At 45.5% G+C, this 12102-nt stretch overlaps 1 protein-coding gene across 3 annotated transcripts in view; it reads right to left on the bottom strand.

Moving 5' to 3' along the window:
- RAPGEF5 (Rap guanine nucleotide exchange factor 5) overlaps positions 1–12102 on the bottom strand; it is a 164714-nt gene that overhangs the window by 66679 nt on the left and 85933 nt on the right. For 2 of the 3 annotated variants that reach the window (XM_068404779.1, XM_068404780.1), the window contains 2 exons: positions 1812–1912; positions 1412–1500 (listed from right to left, as the gene is read on the bottom strand). The exons of the other annotated variant lie outside the window; for it this stretch is intronic. In XM_068404779.1, the coding sequence (XP_068260880.1) occupies positions 1412–1500; positions 1812–1912 (190 nt within the window). The remainder of the gene's footprint in view (positions 1–1411; positions 1501–1811; positions 1913–12102) is intronic. 3 annotated transcript variants of the gene reach the window in all.

Genomic DNA, 12102 nt, shown 5'->3' with positions numbered 1-12102 from the left:
TATAAAGCATATCACTAGTGAAAATCTCATTGTTTTCCAGCAAGATTGTGAGCTTATAAAAAAAGATGAAGCTGACTATAAAGACAGGCAGCTAATGTCCCTCAATCTGCACATAATAAACGTTAATGGGGAAACTTATTCTGGATCCAACATTTGACCTCAAAGGGCCAAGGAAGGACCCTCACTACACTGCCTAAGAGCCGGCTGAAGTAAATTACACCGAGAACTAGTCTGGGGGCATCTGTGGAAGGAAAGCAATCACTGCCTCTCTCTGCACTAAATATTAATGTCTAGGCAGACAAAAGCGGCAGTAGGAATACCATAACAATATCACAGAGTAAGACACTCTCTATGTTTCTTTGGGGCATTCAGCATTAGAAATATGCCTGTTGTCCCACATTAAACTAATTACTTGTTCCGAAAACCCAATCCTGACATTCCTCTGGGAACAGCAGATGTTATTTATATTTTCAGTCACTTAAAAGGATTAAAGTGTGTTTATTCTCAGTAATCTCATTTGTAGAGCAAGAGATATACAGGCAGCAGGAGTATGCATTTTAACCCTATTGGGAACGATCAAATGCACAGCTCCGTTTACAGCCAGCTGCCTTCCGCAGCTCTTCAGTATTCGGGACCTCCAAAGTCTCACCAGCCTGGCCGCTTTCATTAAAACTAGCTACAAATGGCAGGTTGTGGGCACTTCTGATAAACTACCCCAGGAGCTTCTGGTGACAGCAAGCTGTGCATACAGCCAAGAGATCCAGCTGAAAATTAAACTGCATGTCAAGTAGCCCGATCAATATAATAATTGCTCTAGGCTGGAACAAGCTACAATCTCTGGTTGAAGACACACAAGTTCAGCATCAGGCTATACGCTGGCTTATGAGAAAATTTATAAGCCGTGCTTATGAAACAGAAGATGTGCCAAAGTACTGGGGTGGTGGCAAAACGAGTAGTTAGCCAGGAGGCTTAAGTGCACGGCAAGTGTTCTGATCAATATAATATCTGCAGGCTAGGAGGGATGGCAGCCTCTGCCTGAAGAGACACGGGTGCTGCACAACGCATGCCGCCGCCTGCGCTACCCAAAGCCGAATACATAAAAGGCTCAAGTTGCCGCTAAGTACGCGCGGCTCCGGAGCGGCTTCGGTAGCTGCTGGCATCGCTGCCCCGAGGCCGGGCGCCCCGCTCTGCCACCTCCCGACTGCCGCACCCGCACGATTTCGCCCCCACATTGTCCCGGGTTGAACATCACGCTGGCAGCCGGCTTTCGGCCGGGGGTGGCCGGGAGCGACCCTCGCACCGCCCCGCTCTGCCGGCACCAGCACCGGGACCTTTCCCCCATTCCCACCCAGGGCCGCGGACAGGCGCTTCCCCGCCCGCCGCCGCCTCCCCCGCCGGGCTCGCTCCTTACCCGTCTCTTTGTCCTGGGCGGCTTCCAGGTGCAGGTCGCTGAGGAGATGCTCCAAAATCTTCTCCGGCGTCCCCGACACCACCACGTATCTGTCGGAAAGCAGAGAGTCCCCGGAGTCATCCTCGGTGGACGACTGCGAGCGACTGCTCCACTCGTCCTCCTCATCCTCCTCGTCGATGTACTTGAAGTAAGGCACGTCGAAGGTGGGCAGCGGCCGCTCCCCGCCGCGCCCCGCCAGCGCCTCGGGCACCCGCACCCCGCAGCTCCCCATGGCGCCCCGCTCCCGCCGCGCCGCCCCCCCTAGGCTCGCCCCCCGGGGGCCATGGCCCTGCCGCGGGCCACCGCCGCCGCCCCGCCCGCCCGCTGCCGCGGAGCCCGGCCCGGAGCCGCGCAGCCTTACCTCCCGCGCCGCTCGGGGGCCGGGCTGCGTGACCACACCTTCCGCAGCACCAGCGCTGCGCCGGCCTCCTCCCGCGCCCGCTCACTGCCTCCATCGTCCGCCTTCCATGAGCAAGGGAGGGGAGAGAGCGAGAGAGAGAGCGCGGTCAGTGCCCGCCGCCGGCCGGGGATGCTGCCCCGCCGCCAGCTCCGCCCGGGCAGGTCCGCTGCCGGAGGTGTGAATGGAGAAGGGGGCTCTTTGCACTGCGGGGCAGAGAGGAGGAACGGGCTCCTCTTTGTGAGCGGCACTCGGCATTCGTGTGTTGGATTTTAACTCGCAGGAGCGGGGCGGGGGATGCGGGTTTCCCCGAGGTGACGGCTTGTCTAATTCCCAGCCGGTCAAATAAAGCAGGGGACAGGTAACAACAGTCAGAAAGCGGCAAGCGCTCCCGAGCACTCCAATAATACAGAAGCGGAATACACCTTCTGTAGAGCTTCGCTCCGGTACTTCAACAAAGGCAATAAAACCAGTGGGACAGGCATGCAACGTATGCCTCTGAGCATCTCTTAAAATATTCCGTGTACAAATCTCCCTCCTTTTCAACCACTTTTTAACTTGGGAAACAAACACCCCCACGGAAAGTTAAGCCCAGTGACCACCCCGTGTGTGAATCTCAGCTAAACTGGGATTTGGACACTGACTTACTCCCTCTCGGCTCCCTGAAACGGAAGGGAGCTGAACAATCATCATCCATTTGTGCACACGCAGCCCGCAGCCCCAGAGCAGCCAGAGCCAGCTGACTGCGCAGCCAGGAGATGAGGGTTTGCTGCTGACGGAGCAGGGTGCATTGAAACACGGTCACTGCTGAAGAGCGGCTCGCAGCCCCCTGCGAGATCCTCCTGGCAGATTCAGTCACCAGAGGGTGAGCGACACAAAAGAAGCAGCTGTTTCAATGCAAGTACATCCAGTAGTTGCTGGTCCTCTAATTCTGACCTGGTTTAGTTATATTGTTCAGTATGTCAAACACACACATGAAGGCAATACGTGGACTACTCAAAGGAGAAAAACCAGCATTTGTGTATCAAGTGTACAGCATCCGGCAGTGACAAAGACCTTCAAGTGGGCTACAAAATGCTGAGGAACAGATCTTGGCAAAACAAGGGAGAGAAACCACTTTATGATCCCTCTTTCTATTATTTTATTTCTTATTCCAAGACTTGGTGAGTTTAAATGCTGCTTCTAGTTGTCAGTGTGGTGCAGGCACGTCCAGCGATGAAATCCCTGCCCCAAAGAAGTTTTCTTTATCAGTAAACAACATGTAGAATTGATCTATTAAATTTCTGCAAGGTCAGACATACAGGTACTGAGCCAATTAATGTCAGATATTCATTGTAACACTCCCAGGGGACACTACTGAGCAGCCGCATTACAGGAATACTGATGCATTATTGTAACCTTCCATTTCAGCAGCCGTGTTTTTTTGTTGCCTACGTATTTGAAAAGCTGCAATGCAAGAAACAGCAAAAGAGAGGCAGAACAAGAAACAGGTGCAGCATTAAAGCAATTCAGTAACAGGGAGGTTTATACAATCAAATAAATCTCTCAATTTCTCTGTCTTTTCTCTGGCATCCTCTAAGAAAGCCCCAATCCTCATTTCCCTGTGCTCACTGACATTTCAAACTGCAGCACATAAGGGGCATATATGTGATGTATGGTGCTGTATTTGTACAAACCATCTATTTCCACATACAAGGGGATGGATTTTAAGCATACCCATATACATTACATACATGAGCAGCTGCCAGCAAGTCAACAAGGAGAACTGGGAGGGCGAAAGCTCTCTTATACTGAAAGGACATTAACAGTGGTGTGTTCTGGAAGACACTGTTCCTGCTTCAGCATCTCACCAAGCAGAAACGTTTTCAAAAAACCTTTTGGGTAACTGTACGCAAATTAACGACATAAAGTGCCCCAATGGTGAGATTTTCCTAAGGCTCCTCCTCTTGTCCTTGCCCATTTTATCAATTTAAAGGGAGAGAAAAGTCAACCTGTTCCATCAGGAAAGACAAAAATTGTCCAAAACCAAGAGCAATCAGATTAAATTTGGATTTTCATTACCTATAATAATTATTTCAAAAAAAAAGGGGGAGGGATAGAGAATCTCCTTATTTTGCTATCTTCTATTAAAAATAATTTCACTTTAAGGGAAGAATTATTACTTCATTAAAATCACACTTATGCACGGCTTAATTTTGTGTTCAGTCAGACCCTTTAATGATACCACAAGCAACAACAATTAACCTGAACAAAGCAAAACACAAAGACAAATCCTATGCATTTTCCCAATTTTTAAAAGTTCTGATTTCACTACAGATATCACTCTAAAATGACATCAAGGCACGCTTCATTTATCGGAATCTTGAATGGTCTGTGAAATAATTAATTCTCGCTGGAAGAAAACTGGGCTGCTCTCAGTGTGCTCCATCTAAATCCAGCGGCAGATGAGGAGGAGAGTACAAGGGGCCCCCAAGTGCCAGCAGTGTGCACTGAAGAGCAAGGCAGCACCCAAGCTGAGCTGAGTCCCTAAAAGTCAGCAGACTGACTCAAGAGACACTCTCATCATACCACCAAACAACAAAGCCTCCCAGCACTTTTTTTTCCACGCAGCCCTTGCTTAAGCAACCTGGCACCTACAACGCAGGAGCACAGCAGCTCAGCATTAGCATCTCTCTCATTTTATGGCTGGGCAGATGAACTGAGGCAGAGGGACTACTGCAGGGTCAACAGCAGAATCACAGCTCAGACTCCAGTGATGCTACACTGGCACCTTGCCTTTGAGCCCGCCACGCTGCCTATTTGACATTTACTTCACTCCAGTGCAGAGGGTGGGAAATGACTCCCAGCAGCCTGGGTCAGAATACGTTTGGACTTGAGCTTTTGCAGAGGTGGGGCAGGAGGGGGTAGAGCACCAGAGATGCCGCAGAGGTGAATCGTTGTCTCACTTTGCATGTGGCCTCAAGCAAGTCACTTGTGCAGACTCTCCCTGTCTCAGTTGTCCCTTCAAAAGCACTATCCACATCCCGCTTAGATGTTATGATCAATCCCTGGTGCGTATTACCCATCTCTAGGAAATTTAGCTAGTGTCCAAGCAGCACTCTGTGTGTCAACCATTATATTTCGCATTTATTACGGCTTTTAATTAGTCATCTCTTGATAGCTAAACACAGCACTATCAACCTCTATGTTACTTCCCAGAAGGAGTTTCAAGTAAACAGTAAGGCCCTCTGGACTCTTTGGATCTTCTGACCAATATTATGGTCAATTTTCCACTCCTCTCATCCATCTTCGTAATACTGAGATAAGCCATTTATCTTCCGGGTAATATATTTTAACAGCAGACAAGTGCTACCTTTATTTTCAGCATGAAAGGAACCCTGGAGTGGTATAAATATTTATATGCTTATAGGAATGAAACAGCTGGAAGTCCTTGCTTAGCGGGCCTTAACTTGTGCAAGTTATGCTTTGCACGAGTAGGAATATGACCCTCTGAATTACCACTGGGGCAGAAGAAAGCAGAGGTACGTATGGTAGTGTTGAAAATAGCCACGGCGTGCTGGTTTCCTTATGGAAGACATTAGATTTCTGGGTTATTTGCAATTGGCAGGGAAGAATCTGATCTCTGGCCAAAGCAACCGATAACTTTGGTATCAGTCAGGGATATTTCCATGTCCCTCAAATTCCTGAGTTGGGCCATTTAATTAATTAAACCAGAAACCAACACCCAGAATGTGCTGCCTCTCCTCTTCCTGCAAGAAACATCCACTGCTAGAAATCGCAGTGAGAAGCTGCTCTACTTTCTCACAGCTTTCTAACAGAAAAAAGTCATAGAATCATAGAATAGTTTGGGTTGGAAAGGGCCTTTAAAGGTCATCTAGTCTCTGCAACAAGCAGGGACATCTTCAACTAGATCAGGTTGTTTAGAGCCCCGTCCAACAAGACCTTGAATGTTTCCAGGGATGAGGCATCTACCACCTCTCTGGGTAACCTGTTCCAGTGTTTCACCACCCTCATTGTAAAAAATGTCTTCCTTATATCTAGTCTGAACCTACTCTCTTTTAGTTTAAAACCATTACTCCTTGTCCTGTCGCAACAGGCCCTGCTAAAAAGTTTGTCCCCATCTTTCCTGTAGGCCCCCTTCAAGTACTTGAAGGCTTCTGTAAGGTCTCCCTGGAGCCTTCTCTTCTCCAGGCTGAACAATCCCAGCTGTCTCAGCCTTTCCTCATAAGAGAGGTGCTTCAGCCCTCTTATCATCTTTGTGGCCCTCCTCTGGAGCCACACCAACCGGTCCCTGTCTTTCCTGTACTGAGGACTCCAGAGCTGGATGCAGTACTGCAGGTGGGGTCTCACCAGAGCAGAGCAGAGCAGAGCAGAGGGGCAGAATCACCTCCCTTGACCTGCTGGCCACGCTTCTTATGCAGCCCAGGATACAGTTGGCCTTCTGGGCTGCGAGCACGCATTGCTGGCTTATGTCCAGCTTTTCCTCCACCAGTAACCTCAAGTCCTTTTCCACAGGGTTGCTCTCAATCCCTTCATCCCCCAGCCTGTATTGATACCAGGGGTTGCCCTGGTGCAGGACCTTGCACTTGGCCTTGTTGAACCTCATGAGGTTCAACAGTAAGCTCTGCAATGGACACAGTATATTCAGAAGCCTGCTTCACTGAAAAGAAGTTTTATTTTCACATCATCCCTCCATGGGACAGGACACCTGTGCAAAGGTGCCTTTATGTTTATGTTTCTTTATGTTTCCCAATACCAAAGTACCCGTTAGGCTGAAACACCCCTAACTAGCAATGCAAACTATATGCTTCCCAATGATGGAACTTTTCTCCAACATCTCTCCACCTGCTTTTTAAAAAAAATGGACCAGACCCAGAGCTATCCCGGCAAACCCTAGATCCAGAGAGACTTCTTCATTGTTGGTTTCAATGGGTAAAGAAGTAATAGAGCAATTAAGAGATAACCTGAATAAAGGCACCTATAAACTTAATGGAGCATTGAAAATCCAGTCTGCAGACTGATTTTCCTGCTGCCAAACAACTGAGCAAAGGCAAAGAGAACCTTTTTCGGGCAATACACAACAAAGCAAACTTCACACAGGCTATCTGCTTCAAAATCACGTTAAGTAACAGAGAAATTGCCTCCTCTAGGAGTTATGGAGGGCAGGAACATTTTGTTTTCATAGTATAATTTGGTAAAACTGACTCAACGCATTCAGATAATGCTGATCACTTCTGCCTCTATGTCTTTTGATGCTGGTGCCAGGGCATGCCCTTGAGAGGTATGGGAAAAGGCATACACAAAGGATTCCTGGGGCTGTTTGTGTTCTGAAAAGGAGACCACTTCCCCCCACAATGAATCCATGGAGCTTCCCTGCACACACAGGAATATTTCCATGTAAGAGGTGTGAAAGACAAGAGTGGAGGCTGGAAGGGGGCTCAGAAGCACAAGTGTAGAGAGGCTTCCACTGAAGTGCAGGGAAGATGCTCAAATAGGAAACACTGACTGGTATTCTTTAATTTAGCTCCTTTGGATAAAACACTTTTTTTTCTCTTTTTTTTTTTTTTTTTTTTTTTTTTTACTATGTCCTGCTCCATCCCTACAGCTCTGCCTTGTTCAGCATAGGCTGAGGCCTTGCTCTGGGATTGGGTCCAAGCTGAGACAAAACATCCTTGTCTGTGGGACCCTGCTGTACCCACTGCAAAGGCTGGAAGCACCTGCCTTCACAGTGAGACGCTGAGGTCCCCAAACCTGCCCACTGAGAACTAGCTTGGACACAGCAAAAGTTATAGAGTCACAGCTGCTTTAGCTCAGAGCTCTGTCCAGGCTATTTACATCCTACAAGCAGATCCTGGATGTAACAGGCGAGAACTACAGCTGTAGAGAAAACCCTTTGCAGCTCAAGCTGAAGCACGCTCAGAGCTTGCCGAACCTTCAAATACTAACCTGCAAAGCTCTAGAAACTCTTTATAGAGCATGTACAAACTGCATTTTTTGGCCTCTAACTTGGGCCAGATTTGGGCGGATATTTACGAAGATGGCAAAAAAAACAAAGACTCTTCCCCAAAGGGGTTTCAGATCCCACTTCAGAAGTGTAAAGGCATAAGAGCTTTTCAGAGAACTACTGCCAGATTTTTTTTTAACATAGCAAAGCAGTATTTACCCCTAACCTTACTCTTAGCAGCTTCTGAACCATGTTGGCTGCATTTTCATTAAAAAATTAAGTAGGCTGAGGCAGACACCTTTCAGAATAAGCAGATAAGATGCAACAACTCTTAGAAGCAACAGAAAATGAAGTCTTACAATGTGAGGCATTTGCCAATGCTAGTCGTAGACAATGAGACGAGTCATGGCTATAAAATACAAACATTTATATTACAAACATGAAAGAAAGTAAAAAAAACCCCAAGATTCTATTACCAGCTCCTCCTGTAAGAGACACTCTATCAGACAGCATCTATCAAAGACTAAAGATGATTGCCTGCTTACACTTCACCATGTTTTTCCCTGGAATCTGTTATTGTGGAAACTGCAGAATTAGATTTAAAGTCACCAAAGTACAAATAGATGTACAAAAATGACTCTGTTCTTTACAGGCTATTCCTCTTTATTTGACAAGAAAATGGAAATGAACACATCTCAATTAAAGTGGAGATGGACGACAATATCTCTGATCTCTGTGGATAATCCATCTCAGAACACGTTGCTGTATTTTCACAGAGTTTCGAGAGAGACCAAAACCTGCATTAAGAGGTTTGATTCACTTTGAACTACAGCAGGAGAAAAGCATTTCAAAGTCACCAGCACAGCTCAACTCAGCTATATAAGGAGGAGACTGGTATTTTTTTCTGCAGTGGCTGCCCTCGCTTTATTCTAGAAAGATGAAAATAAAAAATAGCTACTATTCTACCTCTATTTAAAAAATCACAGAACAAAATGTTTTCAGTGGGACTGCCTATTTTGTAGTCAGTTGCATGATCACCACTTTTTCCAAATTTCAAGGGAAAAATTACCTTACAGGGCTGCAGGAACATCAACAGCAGCTTTTCATATGGCAATTCTTAAGAATCAAAAAAATTCTTACATAAGGCTGTGTTATTTTATTTCACTATAAAATAATGCTCATAGTATATACATATTACATGTTACGATTTTTCTCATCTCATGAACTTTTCTCCATTTCTTCTTTGTACTCTAATATTTTTGTTTCCCTCTGCAGTTGTTAAATCTACTTTCATAAACATGTGCAAACTCACAGTATACCAAGAGAACCAGAAATCCACTAATGACATTAAAATGCCTTACACAGTGATTTTGTTTTGGCTCTCAGTGACTTCTGACCAGTCTATAAAACTATAAAATGCCTTAAATGATTCAACCACCACCTCCCCCAGCAAAGGGCACCCAAGGATTGTACCAAAACTTCCCAGTGGTCTCACACTGAGCTATCTGCCTCAGAGATGCACAACAAAGAGCCAACATTAGGCTCGACACAACCTGCTCTGAATTTATCAACTTCGCAAACGGTGGTAAAATGAGCACGAGCCACACCATGGGAAAAAAAATCAAAGTCCTTTGTTGCTGAAACCAATTTTGAATATCACATCTGATAATGCACAGAATAAGCCCTTTTAGAAAAACTGTTGGTGCTGTCATCTGCATACCGAGTATCTGCAGCAAAGGCAATGTTAATAACAAGTTACCCTTGTAGAGGGGTCAAAAGGACAGTGCTGGTAAGACAGAGATGACAGACAACAGGCATCAGGGAAAAGATTAATATCCCTACACAGTCATACATCAAGGAACTCAAGTTTTGCCTGTAATCCCAAAACTGCTGAGAGTAGGATTATTTCTGCTTTCCCTATTACTAAGAAGAAAGAAACCGCTCATGGGAATAGGGCACTGCTAAATGCGAGTCCTTATGTGAGCAGAAAGGCTGCGGTTAGGTCCTAGGGCAAAAAGAACAGCTCAGTCGCATGATGTGCCCAAGCGGTGGTCCCACCGCAAGCGAGGTTGGGGTTTCACTGTGCAGGCCACTTAAAAAACATGAAAAATCAGTGTAGTTCAAGAAAGACAAAAGGAGCGAGAGAAGAGGAGCTTCACAAAGCTTTTCATAGCAGGTTAGTAGCAAGAATGCCCTAAATCGAGACCGAATTGTCTGTATCCCTGACTGGCCCCCAGTTACCTCCAGATACCATCATTTAAGGTGAGAGCACTTTTACAGAACAGGCTTTAATGAAAGGAAGCAATACGTCTAACACAGGGAAAAGGGCACACTTTCTAAAATAACATGAAAAAACCATTACTGGTGTCACAACCACCAAAGTAATGATATCATAACCTTAACACTCCACAACTCTTTGTCAGATAACGAAAAATGTCTTTTTAAGACAACTGAAGGCTATGCATTTCGGTTTTCCCTTTCTTGGAGCACATGCTTTTCATAGCTATTAGCAGATAAGTTTGACAGCCTGACAGAGAGCTGCCACCTTGGCAAGGACAACCTAGAAGACCTTCTCTCTGTAACCATACAAAAGCAGAGGGGAAAAAGAAAGGGGGAGGGAGTGGGGAAAGAGAGACAAAAGATGTGAGGATGGTATTAATGCTGTTATCATTCTCTCACAGCTGGCAGGGCAGCACTTACTTCAAAAATATCAGGATATAGAAGAATTGTGTATTTGTAGAAAAACCTGCACCACACCAGGGCAAACTAACGTGGCTGTAGAACAAAAGGGGCAGGTGCCAACCATCCCTTCCAGTGGCCTTGCAATTCATGTGGTGGGGTGTGGAGCAGAGCTGGTTGGACATTTTCCAATGCAACTTTTTTTCTACTGAAAAAATTTGGATTCACTGCAACTTAAACAGTGCCAGAACATGCTGGTTTGAATAGAAAGCGGCCCGCCAGGCTCCCCCCACTGCCTGCACATACTGCTGGCCCCAGGCTGGCAGGGCTTCTGCATCCCCTGCCCCCCAGGAGCTCATCGGGCCTGGAGGTCCAGGTCCCAAGGTAAGTGGCAGGACAGTTAAATTTCTGTTTCTGCCCTAAGAGAGTTTTGCAATTGTATTATTTTCACCAGAATCAGAATGGAAACTTTTTTCCCCCCAAGAATGTAAAGTTTCCTATAGGACAAACACTCAAACACCAGATGCAAGTATCTCTGTTGCATATAGAATAGAATAGAACAGAACAGAACAGAATATATAGATGAAGCAACAGTTCAATCCCTCAGCTACCAAAGAGTGTCCTCCAGTGATCAAGCCTTAGATTTAGTGAAAAACATGAGGGAAATGATATAAAAACTGCAGGATTTATGTCTTGGCCTCTCCCCATCAGGGAGGACTACCGAGGATTTGAGGAGGACTGCAGACTTAACCCAGATACCCCAGGACTGATAACACATACTACTATTGCCATATGCCTTAGGAAAAGAAAAAGCGGAAGACAATTGGCTAGATATACAGACATTATACCTGAGAATAATCTTAACATCAGAAGGCTGAAATTCCAGAAATTACTGGGATATGAGGGGAACAAGATAACAACTTGATTAACATCCAGCAGGGCTGGGACTTGGCTTTTACAGCAGCCCCCATACAGCTTTCACACACAAATGAAAACTGCAGAAGATAGTTGATTTAATTCGTTAATGTAGACTAATATTCACCTTGGTAAGGACATGTGTACAAAGGCCTTACAACCCTTATAATGCAAATAGCGATAAATAAGGTCTCCTGAAGGAATGGAAGAGAGATGGCAGTATATATATGACACTGTCAGGCTTATATTGCTCTAATTACCAGTGCTGGACACATACAACTTCTAAGTCAAACTGACAAGATTGCTGATCCCTTTCTTTGCCTTTCACTCCAATTCATATTTGGTGTGAAGTAAAATACTAAAAACTGACTTATCCACTTACTGTCTGCCAGAGAAACCTTTGTCTCTTGCCTTACATCCATAGCACCTCTCAATGCTGACAATGCCATTACTCTAATTAAAAAAAAAATAAAAAATATATATATAAACTATCCACATTATAATCCACAATTCGAAACTTGGAAGACTAAAACTTGTCTATTAAACTGAGGTGCTGCTCATTACATTTATCACTGTAAGGCATATATATTTTTGTTGAAGCATTATGCTCACAGAAGGGTACAGCTGCTTTTTCATTAGAGAATACTCAGCAAAGGCCAGGAGCTGGTTCTGGCCTCACAAAATGCATAAGATAAACTCTAAAACTGAGAATATTAT

Source organism: Nyctibius grandis, chromosome 7, assembly GCF_013368605.1.
Source record: "Nyctibius grandis isolate bNycGra1 chromosome 7, bNycGra1.pri, whole genome shotgun sequence".
Classification (NCBI taxonomy): Eukaryota; Metazoa; Chordata; class Aves; order Nyctibiiformes; family Nyctibiidae; genus Nyctibius; species Nyctibius grandis.
This window is presented reverse-complemented; position numbering and strand designations above follow the sequence as displayed.